Raw genomic sequence first — 17,057 nt, forward strand, 5'->3', positions numbered from 1 at the left:
TTCATCCTATAAGAGACATTAGAGAGAGAGAGAGAGAGAGAAAATTAATTGTTCTGTTTTGTTACTATGCATCTGAAATCCTTTTCCAAACTCTGAATATTGGTCTGTGTTTTTTGTCTCACAACGCACGTTAACTATCAATTGAATTTTAACATTCTGACAGCACATTATATCTATTTGCACTTGGAAAATTTTTGTGTTTATTTTCCCCATAGAGCATTCAGATGAGCGCCTTATTAATTAAGCTGCCCGGAATCGTATCCAGATGATTGGGATCTCCACTTCTGTCAAGTGTGAGACATCATTGTTTGGAAAGATGAAAGACAGCTCTGGGAAAAAAAAATAACCCATGATTGAGCACATACTCTGGGAACAGCGCTCTGTGTCCTTCAAGTTCTTGCTCCCTTGGGCCTTCTTAGGAAAATCTTTGTGCAAACAGTAAAGGTTATATTCCCAGTTTGTCTTTACACTGAAAACCACTGATATTTCTAACATGCAAATGTAAACAAGCATAGAACAACAACAACAAACAACAGGAGAAGATAAAATGTATTCCTAATCTTTTTCTTTGAAGATTCTGACTTGCTGCCAGGCATGAACCTTCATATTACATGTGAAGAGTTGTAGCTCACAGAGGTTTCAACAAGTTCATGTCTTTGCTGAGAGAAATTTGTTACGTTTCCTCATAAAATACATCAGGTGTGAAACTGGCATGAAGGGAAAAGAGTGAATATCAAAGAAGGTGCTGCATGGACACCTGCCTGTTTTTTCAAGTGATTTTCTGGCCTGAGGCTGACACTACAAAGCAAAGAGAAGAATTGATAGCAGCTGTGTTGCCAAAATTATCTCCTGTTCCCTTTGATGCGAGTGTTTTAGCCCTTTTTAACTTTTCGCAATGATGCGTAAGGGAGGAGTTTCAATTTCACTTCATCTTCCCCTAAAAGAAAGCATACATCTAGTCATATATTTACATCTGCTACATGCTGTATTGATATTCCAAACAAAACTGACTTCTCCTTTGACCCCCACCTTCAAGCAAATTGCCCTTTCCCTGGTAGAGACCTGGGACACAAGGTTTGCTCCAGCTTTATTCTAACCTAAAGTGTCAAAATAGTACATCTCTTTAAAGTTTCCTTCTGTATATCATGTATTGCAACATTATTCACTGCCCATGTGAAATCCTATTCTAAGATTACATAGCTGTTATCTTCACATCCTGCATGAATGTGAATATTATATTAGCTTTTGCTGAGAATCAGCTTTCTGTTTCTCACTGAACGTGATATTTTGGCCAATGTCCTCCTGCTTAACGGCTGTCTTACTATGTTACTCAAGGTCTGGGAGCTCTGACTGGCAAATGAAGAAATTAACATCAGGGGCTGATTTTAGAAATTCCTGTATTCATGAATATTTTGTCTCAAATCCCATCTGAGATCGGTTTTTTTAACCCTTCCTCCCTTTTTCTATCTTTCAAGAACAGATTTTAAGCCCTGACTTTTAAACATGCCTGAGCTCTATCAAAGATTAACCTCTCTTTTATCTTACTTAAAATCAGACTGCTTTTCTCCATCTTGACAAGGAGAGCTCTTCCACTTCCTGTAGCATCTATTGCATCTAAATTCCTTCAAGAGTTAAAAATATCACGTATTTCAAAACTAGCTGTTTTCAGAACCAAGTATTCCTTCCAAATTGTTATATTTGGTGGTGGTATCCACTCTCCACAGAAACAGAACCAAGGAAATCTTAGGCACTCTTCAGCTGCCCTTGGAACACCTGTGGAATTCAATGATGATAAAGAGTCATCAAGAGTTTCTCTTGTATCATTTGGGTCCTCTGCCACTGTACTCTTGACACCAAATGTATTTCTCACTCAGTCACCTCCAGAGGTGAAGGTCTGAGCAGGGATCTGCCATATCCACTGTCAAAATTCCAACTGGTCTGCTTTTGTATCCTGAGCTGTTGTTTGATACAAAACTATAGTCCAACAAATGGGTCTGGAAATGTCTTAAAATAAGTTTTCCATTGCGGACATCAGTCTCAGATAATCCATGTAATTAGCCCCTATCTTTATGTGTGAATTTTTCTTTCTGTAGCCCAGACATGACATCCCTCTTACACACCTTCTGTCTTGTCAGCTGGTTAGTGTTTTAGGTGCTTTGTTGCTGCCTATCTATCTGCCAGTAACCTGACAGTGGTACTGGGGTTAGCAAAAGACCAACACTGTGTGAGCAGTACTTAGGCTTGCATAATCTTGCCTCTCTGCAAACTAAACATTAGAAGTTGGGATCAGAAAAGTTATAACACCAGGGGAGGGGTAAAAGAACACCCAGGTTTTTTTTGAGAAGACCTAGCTCCAAGTCTTTTGTGTGGAAATGTTATTATAAAAGAAAGTAAGAAAGAAAGAAAAAAGAAAGAAAATACGATTTTTCAAACGCAAAGAATTTCATAAATAGAATGATTCCCCAATGGATAAGAGAAGGAACAACGAAAATTAATCCTTGGTTCATTGATTGTAAGACCATGAGGGACCACTGTGATTATCAAGTCTGAGCATCTGAATAAAGCAGAAGAAAGAATTTTCCACATTAATTCCTCTATTAAAACCATATCTTGTAGCTGAAAAGCACAAGTGCTCAGACTCTGTAAGGATGAGGGAAGAGATCTTTTCTACAGAGGACAAACCTGCTCACTTCCAGCTGAAAACATTGGGGAGCAGGAAATAAGTTAGAGAACCATTATTATTGGCAGAAAAGTATCAGCTAAACCTTGAATCACCTAACACAGAGCAGAGTAAAATGATACTAGAGTGTAGAGCTCAAGGGCAACAGTCGTAGGCTCCCATGTTCCTTCCCTTGCCATGTGTGCACAGCCGAGTTCAACATGGTGGCACTGGAGTGTGGCTTTGCAGCAGGGACAGTAAGCAAACAGGGAGCAAGACAAGAACATCAGACAGTGAAATTTAGGGGAAGACTGCAGCAGAGCTGCTAATCCTACTTGAAAGTATGAGCTTCTGTCCAATTACAGTTTTTTTCCAATCCACTGGGAAAGCCATTACACTGATGGCAATCGGATGGGTGCAGCCATGGCAATCTTGAAAGTGTTTAAGATATCTTTGATTAGATGATACAGTGGGCAAAGCTTGAAATTACTTCTATAGCAAAAGCCCAGCGTGGATGGATTTTTAATTATAATGAATTAATATGGCAGTTCTATTTGGAAAAATCACATGAAAGGGAGAAAATAAAATTAAAGAATATGAGAGAGGGAAAGCATTGTTTTGTTTTCTCTTCTGGCTGATTGTGACCACAGTTTTAAAAATCCCTACAGGTTGATTAAAATCCTCTGAAGAAATGAAACAGCTGTACAGACCTCCAAAATCACACTCTTCTGTACTGTGTCTGCATTGTCTTCTTTTCAACAGCTTTGTTTTCAAATTATTCTTTTCCCTTCATTGCCTCTGAAAGCCTATTACTGGATTTATTAAAACAAAGCCGAATAAGCATGCTGAATGCAGACACAGTGATTGCCTCAACACATGTTGTTCTTGCAAAGAGCACTTTGCTAGCAGGTCTAAACTGCCGGCTGTTGCTGAACTGAAGGCAGAACAAAGAAAAACCCAGCTGAACTAATGAAAGTGTTCACTAAACAAAAACTCCATATTTTGCCCTTCCATCACATGCTGCAGCCCTAAAACAGTAATTATTAGGTTGAAGTCAGACCATGAGATTTCACTTCAGCCCAGGCTTGGATGCAAAACATTCCTTTACTGGCACCTGGGTATGAGAAAGAGGGGAGGGAGGGAACACACTTGAACTCTAGCTACTGGTTATGTGGCACACCACTGCTCACACCAGTGCTTGATCCTGAGCTCCACGAACCAACATGTGCCAAGGATCTGGGATTGTTTAGTCTGGAGAAGCGGAGGCTCAGGGGTGACTTTATTGCTCTCTACAACTGCCTGAAAGGAGGTTGTGCAGAAGTGACTGTCAACCTTTTCTCTCACATAACAGTGATTGTATGAGAGGGAATGGAGCCAATTTGCGTCAGAGGAAGTTCAGGTTGGAAAAATTTCTTCTCAGCTAGTGGTGATGCAGTGGCACAGGCTGCCCAGGGAGGTGGTGGAGTCACCATCCCTGAAAGTGATCAAGAAATGTATATGTGGCACTGAGGGTCATGGTTAGTGGGTGTGGTGCGGGTGGTTTGGTGGTTGAATTAGATAATCTTAATGGTCTCTTCCAACCTTAGTGATTCTGTGAAGATAAATGCAATTAAACCTGTCTGTGGCGTGTCTTGCCCAGCCTCTCTGCACTGCTCTTCCCTTGGTGGGGGCTTTTTTTCCCCTTGATGTGGGCTTTCTTCCCCCTGTTGCGGCTTTCTGCGCAACCCGGCCATCCCTCCTTCTCCTTGCCTCAGTCAAGGGAAGCAAACAACCATAGGCAAAGGCAGCTGTGTGGATGTCCATGCAGGATTTGGGTGTTGTTGTCACTAGCTTCCCTTAAGGCAGAAGGATGGCTCTGGCTTTCCCCTTTTTTATTTTCTTGATGTCTCATGTTATGGGAGTAACAAAGAAACCCTGAGGTGTCTGCAACAGTGGCAGGCAGCCTGGGCAGGCAGTCTGGGAGGAGGTGGATAGCTCACTAGGTATGGGGGCAGGGAAAGCCTGGTACCTGAACTCAGTGCTACATCCAAGCTATTTGAAAGATACCACCTAGCAAAGTAGGGACATCTATCATCTCCACCAAGACATTATGCTTCTTGGGTCAGTTTTGAAGATGCATTCTGTAAGGGGTGGTGTTTGCTTAATATTGGTGGGATATGTTTTCTTCTTGTCCTGGCTTAATGACTTTGAAGTATTTGCATCAGCTCTCTGCAGGTAAGTTCCCTCATGTAGTAAATGAGGTTAACATCAGCTAATGCTAATAGCTAATTAGAAAACATTCAGTGGGTGACATTCAGTGGATGACATTCAGAGGAAGATTCCTGTGCAAGACACTAAATATTTTAACCTCAGTCAGACTTTCTGTTTCAACATGGAGGTCAAAAAAGCCCTCAATGCTACATGTAAACTTACACTTAGATTGGTAGGACATATTGTATTTTAGTGGTTCGTAGAGCCTGATTTATGAAAGAACTAAATGAAAATGTAGTACCAGCAAGGTAAGGGTAAAAGAAGCAGTCCTATGGTGAAACGAGCAGCCTTGTTCTAGAAAAAAACCCCAAAGACTACGTGTCTTTTTCTAGCAAGAAGAAAATAGGTGTTCCGAATAGTTTTACATCAGTTAAGTCTGTGTACTGTTGTACAGACGGAGTAAAATGCTGATCCCACCAATGATAATGACAAATCACCCAATGAAGTCAGTGGGGTCAAAGTTTTACACTGAGACTCTATTTATTTAAAAATAATTCATATTTCTGACATTTTTATATATACTTACATAACATAGACTTACAGACTTCCTCTGACATGCCTATATATATTTTTTTAGCAGTGCCCTTGTACTAATGTGTTGTAAAATCTTTTCATGATATATGCAGAAAAGATTTTCTAGTTTCTTTTTCCTCCTATTCAGAGGTCACACCACATGTTGCTCTTCTCTTTCTAGTGCAGTAGACCAAGCTGCTTGCCTCAGTGCTCAGTTGCAAACACCAATGGGGCTCCAATGCTCCATTTTTTCTCTCAGCAAGAATGATCTGACAAGTCTGTGAATCATTTCCCAGGCCTGCTGGGTCAATTTCTTGCTCTACAAGAGCCAGGTTTTAGTTGCAGTCTGTGACATATATGTATTTTATTTTCCATAGTCATCATATATAAATATATTAGAAAGAAGGGTTTTTAGGGCGGAGGAGAGAATAGATTTGTTGTTTTTTCTTTTGCTGGGTTTATCCAAATATTTTCCCAGTTATAAAGTGGGAGGACATGACATTGTCTTTATTCAGATTTCTGTACAAACATGCCTGCTGCTCATATTTCAGAATGGGAGCATATATTGGACATGCAAAACAATCTACACTGCCGTTGCTCAAAGATACACCAATATCTTGGGTAAATTTTGAGGTGAAAAAAGACTTAAAATCCCCTTTGAAGTCTTTCCCTGAGCTTTGTTAAGCAGGACACCTTTTCATTAGTTCAAAGAGAAGGTATAGATGTGATATATTTTTTAGATACATTCTTGAAAATCTCCATCTGAGTTCACAACCACAGTTAACATATGCATCTGTGTACTTTTCTGACCTTCTACATAAAGCTCTTACAGCTGTTGCGCTTATAGATGATTAAAATTATATCATTATATCTGTTTCTTTGATCACAAATTAGTGTAACACATTATCTTGATTTGCAGTAACTTCTAGCTTTGATGTTTTATTTAATAAAACATGGCACTGTGTTGGAGAATCCCTAGGGATTTTTAGGTTTCTTTTCTTTTTTAAAAAAATATATATTACATTTTAAAAGGGATTAAATTGTCTGATTAGTGATGCAGGATGTACAGCCACTTGCTGTAGCAGATAAACCCTGAATTCCTCAGGGCAATCTGCACCCATTGTTAAAGAATCTTTCCAAGACACTCAGCAAACTATGTGAGAGTTGATCAAATTATTTCCATCACACAGAGGTTAGTGTCATGCTTACACCCAGGTGTTGCTCTGCTCATTCATCTTCCTCCATGCAAACATTTACTTTTAACATACACAAATTCATAAGGCTGTAAAGTCATTCCTTTGGTCCACCTGGAAAGAGGTGTCACTGAGCTGTATTTCAGACTCATACACATCTGCAGTTTCTGCACCATCCAGCTCCCACCCATGGCTGCTCATCCTACATTCATTTTAATTGCCTCTGCCAAATTAGTTGGGGCAAGTGGAGCTTAATAAACTGGCTGGAGATGTCTGGGAGTCTCTTTGAGGGAAGAGGCAATTTTTATGCTGTCAAGAAATAATGGTAGCCTTGAGAGCCTGGGGCCATGTCATTATGCTCTTTATTACATTTTATAAAGACTATATATTACAGAAGTAACATTGTGAAGTTGAGCAGTGACAGTCCAAGCAGCTTTTACCATACTGAATGCACAGGAAAATTCATCTTTACTTTGTTTTTTATTGGCTAACACAACTATCTTTTGGAGTCAGTCAACTTATACAGGAAGAAAAGCTAGGAGTAGATTAAAATAAAAATCCAGATTAAAAAGGCACAAGCACAAAAGACCTTTTAACTCACTTTCTGCCTCAAGTCATCAAGTTTTCAATATTTATTTAGAGACAGATAAATACATTACATTGCTGCAAGACAGACTTCTATGCATGGAATTTGTTGAATAATACTCAGTAAAAAGTTATACATAAAGTCAACTGATTATTTTACAAATAATTCAAACATTTCTTGTTATTGTTATTCCTATTTGAAGAACATTGAAGTTCCCCTGCACAATGCAAGAGTTCCAAGTAAAGAGCTTAAGAATGCAGCTGAGTTTTTGGTCCTTCAGCTTCAAGTCCCAGGATGGACATCATACCTAAGCAGTTCACACAGGTGAGTAGCAAACACAGCTGCCTTTTTGAAGAGCTACCCGTGTGTAAAACTATGTTTTCACAACAGAATCAGTGGGAATACTCACAGTGTGTAATGTGATGGTACAGCTTTATCAGGGTCTGGCTAAAAATAAAGTTTTGCATAATTTTAAGTATCAAAAGAAGGGAACATGAGAGAGGAGTAGGTGTTGTTTCCTTATGTTTACACAGTAGAGAAAACTGCAAATTCACACAGGTAAAAGTTCTTTTTTTTTTTATAGTATCTTTTCCCTCCTGACCACTTGTAGATATGAAGACTACTGACCCAACAAAAGAAACATTTTGCAATATGCTCAAAGGGAAATGAGGGCTGTAATAATAACTGGCAATTTAAAACAAACAAACAAACAAAAAAAAAACACCAAAAAAAACAAAACAAACAAAAAAAACATCAATTTAAAAGCTCTAGGAGAAGAACATACAGGAAGAACCTGTTTGCATAGATGCATTAGGTGAATCTGAAGGTAATACAGCAAGGCATTGCTAGCACAGAGACTGGAAACACTGAAAACAAAGCAGGACCAAATCTTAAAACAGAGGCAATGAGAAGAGCCCTCACCAATCATCACCATGTTCTTGCTTCCCATCCTTGGTGATCGAATTTTATAAATGTACTTATTATTTACCTTTTGCTTTGCTTTGCCAAGTGTCACCTAGATAGCTGATTCCCGTGAAAACTACATAATCAGCTCTTTGGCTCAAGGCAACAGTTAGGCAGGGAAGGTGGGACCCTGCATGCTGCCATGGGCAAGACCTAAGCCCAAAGCACCGAATGCTTGAGTCCACAGCAAGGATTCCCCAAACTCGTATGCTACTGATGAGTGTGAATGTCAGGAGCAAAGTCTCTTCATTTTCCAGGCAACATATAGGCCTCCACTGAACTCCCAGAATCAGGGCTCAAAATCTGGCCATGCTCACTCTTCCTTCCTTCTAGAGCATTGTCTCTGAGCCCTCCAGCTCTCTGCTATGTCCCCTTCTCTCTGCCCACTGTAAGAGATGTGTGCCTGCCCTAGTAATGATGACCTGGTTTCTGAATGTTTATTGTGCCATTCCAAGTATCCATATCACAGTTTAAAAGTCTTTTGTATAAAACATGAAAGGTTTGAGCCTAGCAATATGCAGCAAGGGTGACACTTAAGGCAGCAAATGTAAGGCATTTTAGAAGAAATCACTATCCAGTATAGAGTAATAACCCCATAAACCACAAAATTACAAGATCTGTCCCACTGGAAAATAGCCATGAGAGAGAAGCTCTTTCAAATGCATCTCTGACCCAAGAGATAAAATTAGAAAACTCCAAGCTGGCTGTTGTAAAACCATTTTTGCCTAGGTTAGTAATTTAGAAAGTTAGATAAGTGTTTGAATGTCTGTCCTGAGGTTTTTGAGGACAATGACCATAATGGTACTAAGTTTAATGGGGCCAGGATTTTACTCCTGAACTTTGTGCTGTTGATCCAAAGCAGTCAGCATCAAGTTGTGTCAGTGCTCATATGAGGACAGAAATGAATTCAGGACAGCATTCAATTCGCTAAGGAACTTTCCCATTAATAGGCAAACACTATTACTTTTCTCAAGAGCCATGCCTGCTTGCCTGAGGAAAGTTCCTATGAAAACATGGATATCTAAATAGTTTTTTGTGAAAAATACCACCAGGAAAAGATTGATAGTGTCAACTCAAATGACAAACTATAATCTGTGGAACTCAGAACTGACTTGAAGGAAGATATGCATTTGCTCTTAAGAAAAAAAATGACTTTTTTCAGGGGAAAATTGAAAGAAGAAAATCCCATCTCCCCCAAACATAGTGATTTTATTCTGATAAGTGACAACAGTGCGTTGAGTTTAGGAATCTCAACTTCCTCCACTCTGGAAGGAAGTTTGAGGAGGATATATCTCCTTTCCTAAAGTAGCTTTCCATAATATCTCCCTTCTTTATAAAGTGATGGAAGGGGCTAACTCAATATGCAAAAAATTAGCTACAGTTGAACCTTCATCCAACTTGACTATTAGGAAATATTTGACCAATCCCTGTAAAACAGTTTGTCTCATTAATATTTCTATACCAATATAATAAAACTTAAACAAATTAATAGAAGAATTTATATACTTTTTGTATGTGTATATATATAAATATATATACTTTATATATATAAAGTACATACACAAAGAGACACATAGACCTGCAGTAATTAAATCAACCTAAATAAACCCTCTCTCCATTTGAAATGTTTCCACAATCCAAAAATGAATTAATGCACAAGGTAAAAATAAGTACCAGTTAAATAAGTGTATATCTGTTGAGGAAGAAAGGACTATTTTTGTGTTCTTCCCTTTGAAGTAATAGTTGTGTTCATATTTTTCTGCTACAAAATACGTTTGCTCACTTCTTTTTGTAAATGTTTTTAGTAATCAGGTGAAAAACTCAAATGTCCTGTGTATGTTCTGTATTTAAAAGTCATCAGCTTCTAGAATGGCTTTTTGACCCAGATAAATCTAATACTGTTGGCACTCTGTTTTTCAGTCACAAATTCTTCTTTCCTCAAAACTACAGGTCACCCTACCCTGTCCAGAATACAGTTCTCTATAAAATGCAGACACTAAAACACCCTAAAACCAAAACTGTTATTTCTGGCTTAAAAATAAATTTAGGCAAAGCCATCATCAACATGAGGCAAATTCACCCCTTGGGGGAAAAATAAATGCTTTCACTGTAGATAGGGATAAGTACTGTAATATTTCTAGGCATCACGGTGCTGGGAAATCCTTCTTCTGAGCTCTTACATCATTCAATGCCATTTATGGCATGCTAGGCAGTGACAGTTTAAGTTCTGAAACTGCTGTATCATGCAGCAAATCAGAGCTGGCTTTATAGTAAGTCTCATTAATTTCTTCATCCAGAAAGAGAAAATTCTATACATTCTGCATAGCCACCCTGCAGAACAATAGATTAAAACTGAACTTTAGTGTTTACCTCTTGCTCAAATATAAATCAGGAATTTGAATTGGTAATGGCAGTTATCCACCAACAGCAGTGTAACTGCAGATGAACAGAAGGAGTTTCATGGATAAAAGGAATGTCCGTGTAGTTCATCCACATGGATGAGGAAGACACAGTTGAAGTAACAACACCTCTCCAGACTGCAGAGTGTTCTTCTGAAACTCTCACAGTGAGCTTGAGCTTAGGCACAGCAGTTCACATTACAGACCCTTGCAGACAGAAGATCCAGAAGGAACAGCTACCACAGCCGGCAAGATTCTGCCCCTCGGTTCATATTCGTATTTTCTGGGCAGTTGAAAGCCTTCCGGAACTCTTCAAAGTTGCTCATGGCTCCAATAACTCTGCAAAGAGAAAAATGGTTGACAGGCAGGCTATCTGACCTTAAACACTTATAACTATTTTAATGTGCTCACTTTAGGTTGAATATTCAGGCTCCCCATGTCGGTTCTCCTGAAATAAAAACTAGAAGTTTGGGAGAATTTCTAGATAAAGTTAATATAAAGGCAACCTTGTTTCATTCTGTGATTTGAGAAGCATCTTATTTTGCTGGAAACTCAACAAAAACCAATTGCAAGTTATGGATACTATGTCACTTAGCGCAGTTTTTCCAATGGGACTGCTGGCAAGAACGGCAGGAGACTGGTTGTAGCCTTATGTGATGGAACCCATCTTCCAGCAGCTGCCAAACTGCTGCACCCAGAACACAGTGCACATGAACACACACAATAGGTGTGCTGGAACTACTTCAATTTGGTGCAAGCTGGCCAGGTTCCCAGAAAAAACCCTTGACCACAACACACACACAAACCATCTCCTTGGGATTTTACAGCATGAAGCTGGAGTGGTAGAGCATCTCATCTTTGGGCATCTCAGCTTCTCTGATATTCTCAAAATTCATTTTCTGAGGCTTCTTTACTGACTGGCTCCCAAGCTCTCTTGCTTCTATCCCATAATGGCATGTTACTGAAAGAGCATTGCCTTTTCACCTCACACAAGCCAAACTGTGCCTGCATTGCAGATCAACACTTTCTGGCATAAGTGAAGAGCTCTTTCTCTGTGTGCAGTCATCCCTGGATCCTTCTACCACATCTGTTTTATTTCATGCTGTCAGAAATGATTATTTTACCATTGCTAGATTGGGATTGTGTTATTTGCTGATCTTTTTTGCATGCTTTTAAGCATCTTGGAATTTACTCACCTTAAATTTGAAATGGTATAAAAGTAAACAGCATCCTGAGCTAAAAGCAGGAAAGTATCTACTGAGATATTAATTGTATGCATATCTTTACTCCTTCTTATGCAGTGGGAAGGCATTTTTCTCCATTGCAGACAATCAGCTTCTCAGGATAGCTCAGCATGTTAGAAAAAATTCTTATTACATTGATTAGACTTTCTGTGGGTATGAAAATTTGCAGTCAGCTGGTACAAAATATCTAAAGGTCAGTTTTGTAGGGAGAATTACAAAATGTGTTTGACGGAGCAGCTTTACCGTACAAACATCACAAATACATATTCAGGGACTGTAAAAGCAAGAGTTTCTTATCCACAACTGCTACTGAACCTAGTGGGTATTATTCCTACAACACTGGAGACTTCACTTGGAAACTTGAGTTCAAATCAAGTTAAGTAGAGGCTAGTACTGAAAATCTGTAAACTGAAAATGTATAAAACCAGAATCTAGTTAGCAAAACATCTTTATGTGCCCATGAATGGGACTTTCCTGCACATGGAAACACATTAGCCATGGAATCAGAAGTGGGCTGCCTGGATTTCAACCCACTGAACTGCAACAGACACCTTCCCCTGAAAAGATCACCCTGGGCTTCCATGGCTGCCAACAGAAAGGCTCACTTGCAGAGCCATGCAATATAGCTTCTGTTATTTACAGAATGGTGAGATATACCTACCAAATGCCCATTCTCTTTGGAGCATGAAGAGAAGTGAGGGTGACTAGCTTAGATGCACACAGCTATGCTCAAGATACATATTTTTTATTACTATCTTCTGATATGTTTTATATATATATATATACACACCATACTGCTGTCGTAATAACAGTGGTGACATAAATGAAGAAACTTGGGGTAAGCGGATAATATTAGCCCAGTTGATATACACTGGAAGAAGAGACAAGCCCAAGGCTTCTCTTATCGTCTGAAATGGAAGTCTATTCTGAGTATCTCACATAAAAACTAAGAGAAAAATTTGTCTATACTTTCTGATTCAAAATTCATCTGATCTTCTCTGTAATTTTCTTCCATAACTTGATTTCTTCAGCTAAATATGAGTTTTTCCTCATGAATGCCTTATCCTCAGGCTCCCCTGTATATATTGTGATTTGTGCCATCTCGTGGGAATGCAGCTACGTGATGATTCAGTATGTACTGAAAGGTAAATAAATCTGAGGTCTCTAAAAGCCAAAAAATGGTTATTTTACCAAAAGTTGATAGTGTAGGAATTATAGAAAATATCACTCTGTAGGCTGAATATCAGCTGGATATTTCAGTCCTCGCTGATGTGAAGCACTTTTCAATTGTTAAAAGGCATGCAGATCTGTATATCACATTTGTTTTACCTTAACTAGAGTGGCAGATATTGCAAAGGTGCAATAGTGCAAATGTGAAGTAAAGAAGTCCTCCAAGACCAAGCACTGCCATCTACACTGCTACCTTATATTACATTCTTGTTAACAAGTTTATAGTTTCATTATTTCTTAACTTATTCTCATTTACAAGTACCCCAAGATGTGCTGTGTGTACTGTGTTTATATCTCCAACTTTAACGTGACTGTGTCTAGGGAATGTATTAGAGTACCTGTCCCTTCCAGTCTGTGAAGCAACCTCACAGTTCCCATGTGAAGGCAGTGTTGCTATTTTTCTTTTACCAAGAGAGAATTAGGGCAAAGGATGCTCATATCCCAGTTCCCTTTTTTTGTCAGTAGAAAGTGGTAGGAATTTCCAGAAAACAACTAATCCACTGTTCTGGAGACATTTTCACTATAAATCAGCATATGGAATTAACATCTGTCCCCCACATAAAGAGGTAACATAGCCACATGATTGATAGCAAAGACAGTTCCTAATTAAGTAAATTCCACTAGCATGAGTCTCAGCAGAAACAAGTTCGTTGGTTATGCAAACTGTGGAGAAGCAGAGAAATAAACTCCGGCTTTGTAATTATTACATAGTCTTTTAGCCTTCCTCCTTTTGCAGCCTCTTCTTCTTATGTTCAGCAATCATGAGAGCCTGTTGAAGGCCCCATGGGCAAAAAATGCAGACAAAAGCTGGATTACTACAGCTCTTTCAAGAACTGTGTGTCTCGAAGGCCAACTGAATAGCTCAATCCTGAACTAAACCTACAGGACACATTTTGCTTTGCATTTCTACCTGCTTGTTATCAGTGTAATTCAAGGCACCCTCTTTAAAACTTTTACTGAACTCAGGAATATTTGTATGACAAAAGAAAAAGTGATAGACAAGACATTTTATATATTCAGGTCTTGGTTACACAATGACACAAGGGTCAGAGGTACTGGTTCAAATGCTACAAGAAGGTAGATGCAAGCCTCTCGTTTTTTTGCAAAACATTTGTAATAGCACAATATAAGCTAATAAAAACACTTGACTTTCAGTCTAGACCAAAAGCACAGTCTGATTCTGTTTGCTCTTAAACTCCTCTTAACACATTAAATTTCTGCATTTGTGTGCTGCTATGATTGATTCTGTATGTATACTGAGTGAATATGTTATTTGCACTACCTGAACATAGGAGGGCTGTGAGCTCCAATATATATTTGTTCTCTTGCAGACTCTGATCTAAAGGAGTTGCATCTTACCTAACAAAAGATAAAAAGAAAAAATTGGCATATTATTTGGAGTAAATTTGTAAGTAAAGCAGAACATAATGTCACAGTTTAGAGTACGCATGTTACTTACAGAATGTGCAAAATAGAAAGACATCACTAACTCTTAGTTTTGTTTCACCTTTTCTTTGCTCTCTTGGTATATTCTTCTGTTTTGAAATCCCTTAATGGATCCAGTCTCCACCCACTGTTATTTTCCACCCACCCATTCCCACCATCAAGCCATAACCACTCTACTGTTTCTCTGTTTTTGAGGTACTCTTAATTGCAGTTTACTTTTCAGCTTTTCAGATATGGGAGCATTTCTCACAATTTAATAATTACCAAGTACACTTTTTGGTTTCAAAGCCATGTAATGCATAAAAGGTACATGTAATGATGCCTCCCATCTCTAGAATTGCATCTATATTACCCGAAATTTGTTCCATATTGAAATGGTGGTTTCTTTTGAAATGACTTTTTTTTTTTTTTCCAACTTTCTATCAGTGGTTTCCAATTCACAATTCTTAATAGAATATTTGGTGCAAATGTAACTGACCACTAAGCAAGGTAAAGAAACTATTAGCACAGCTGAGTAATCGCACTTATGCTCTTATGCACTGAAAATCTCAATCTATCAGCAAGTCCCCATTGCTGAATGTTTACCGTCAACAAATCAACAAAATCCTTTAAGCCAGACCACCCATAGGATATATGAACTTCAATATAAAATATCCAAATGCAGTCCTTTTATCAGTTAATACCATCAAACCTAAGTGGTCATAGACCTGTACATATAATTGCTACACTGACTCTTGACAGAGGAGAAGTGATTTTCAGCTGGGTTGGTTAGGGACTGACACTGGTTGCATTGAATCCCGTTTCTTCACTTTCAGATGATTCATTCCTTCTGGTGCTTAAAGCAGTTTTTTAGCTCAGCTTTTACTCCTCATACAAGGATGTGATTCAGTTCTTTTAAACAAATCACTTGATTCTCTCCTTTGTTCTACTTATTTTCTTAACACATCCTCTATCAAAGTTATACCACTGTGCATTTAGCGTACAGAAAACAATGTGACAAAAAAAAACAAAAACAAAAACAAAAAACAAAAAAACCCACCACAATTATTTTCCACGTTTATGCTTAGTTTCACTGAACAACATGCTCAGTAATAAATGGTGGTAGTACACCAGGAGTTTGTGTTAGGTAAACTGCTGGTGGAAAACAGTGATAAAATGCTGCATATTACAAGCACTAGAAAAGCAGGATGCTAACGAGGCTAAAGAGGCAATATATGGAAAATAACCTTTGCAGTGGATGGGAGCAGCAAGAAGGAAGAGAGCTGCCATGAGAAAACTGTACAAAACAGAATTAAAACTTAAGCGGTTCTGACACAATGAATTGATAGATGAGTAATAAGAGAGAAGGAGAAAAGTAATAATAGACTTGTGAAAACAGTTCTCAACTTATACCCTGAAAATTCAGGGTCTGATTGGTATAGACTGTTGAAGCAAAGCAGCCCAATGTCCGTGCCATACATTACGCATGTCCATAGATGGGTTCTTAAAACACATTTGTACTACTCACATGGGCATAACTCAGAAAAAAAAGCTGGTTGTGTGTGAAGTCAAGGCCTGGCAGTAAAGGCTCTTCTTCTCCTCCTCTCTTTTCTCTAATCCATCTCCTGTATGCCTGATAAGAAAGAGGTGCACTAAGTGCCTTTCAGTGACATGAATATAACTTACTCTGTTCTTTGAAAATAAGGTGTTCCAGATATTTTTCATGTACTTACTCTGAAAGCCTCTCGCAAACCTCCATTATCTGCAATGTTTTCTGCCAAGGTCCTCTTGCCATTCACCTGGCAGAATGAAAAGACATTCATCACTTGACCTGTTTCTGAACTTCCTTCTTGATCAACTTTGAGAGTAAAAAGTAAAGGAAGGCAAGAACAACTTCAGATAGTTTCAAGCACCATAATTCTGGTTAAGAAAACTAGTTTTAAATGTGAATACTGTCAGTAGATAATTCTTTGCGATGAGTTATCCTGGCTCAGGGCCTACATCTCTGCAGCACAAAATGTAGGAAATGCACACAAAACTCATGTTCTTGATCTTTGACCACTTAATTTACCCCAAAGACTGTTTTTCTTTGGTTACACATGAGATCCAGTAGCTCCTTTCTTAAACTTTTATCTAGGAGGTTCTGTTTGTTTACATAAATTTTATATACTACTGGGATGCTAAAATAACTTTTAAGTCATAATAAAATAGTATAATTAGAAATAGCTGTCAGAGACTGAATTGAAATTGATAGCATTTTCGGTGCTCTAAAAATATCTGTGAAGGAGATTCATGCTGCTTTCCCCCATTATTCATTCCAAGAGCAAAAGTAATGGAAACAAGAATATATTCTGAGTATCTGAACTTTCTGAAAAAGTCAGTCTCCTGGTATTAGAAAATGCAATATCATCATGAAGAGCTCCTCATTTCTGCAAGGGCAGCATTACCTCTGATCACCCAGCACAGAGGGCCTTAGTGCTACCAGGCTGTATTTGTAATTAAGCAGTTTTACTCTCTATCGTGCCTAAAATGAACAGTATAATTGAGAACAGCTTTGAGTTAAGCACTGAAGGTCAGTGCTTGCCTGCAAATCCT

At 38.5% G+C, this 17,057-nt stretch overlaps 2 protein-coding genes across 6 annotated transcripts in view; one reads left to right on the forward strand and one right to left on the reverse strand.

Moving 5' to 3' along the window:
* The window catches only part of LOC107324988 (uncharacterized), a 364,407-nt gene that overhangs the window by 295,387 nt on the left and 51,963 nt on the right, over window positions 1–17,057 (forward strand). For all 5 annotated transcript variants that reach the window (XR_014946938.1, XM_085549905.1, XM_085549923.1 and 2 more), the window contains one exon: window positions 7,404–7,525. The gene's annotated coding sequence lies outside the window, so the exon portion shown is untranslated. The remainder of the gene's footprint in view (window positions 1–7,403; window positions 7,526–17,057) is intronic.
* Window positions 6,960–17,057, reverse strand: part of PHEX (phosphate regulating endopeptidase X-linked) — a 95,750-nt gene continuing 85,652 nt past the window's right edge. Inside the window, exons 19-22 of the mRNA XM_015885420.3 lie at window positions 16,196–16,261; window positions 15,991–16,095; window positions 14,320–14,396; window positions 6,960–10,902 (exon numbers count right to left, since the gene is read on the reverse strand). Of these exons, the coding sequence (XP_015740906.2) occupies window positions 10,800–10,902; window positions 14,320–14,396; window positions 15,991–16,095; window positions 16,196–16,261 (351 nt within the window). The 3' untranslated portion in view covers window positions 6,960–10,799. The remainder of the gene's footprint in view (window positions 10,903–14,319; window positions 14,397–15,990; window positions 16,096–16,195; window positions 16,262–17,057) is intronic.

Source organism: Coturnix japonica, chromosome 1 (assembly GCF_054131305.1).
Source record: "Coturnix japonica strain WE chromosome 1, WE-NBRP24, whole genome shotgun sequence".
In the NCBI taxonomy this organism is placed as follows: domain Eukaryota; kingdom Metazoa; phylum Chordata; class Aves; order Galliformes; family Phasianidae; genus Coturnix; species Coturnix japonica.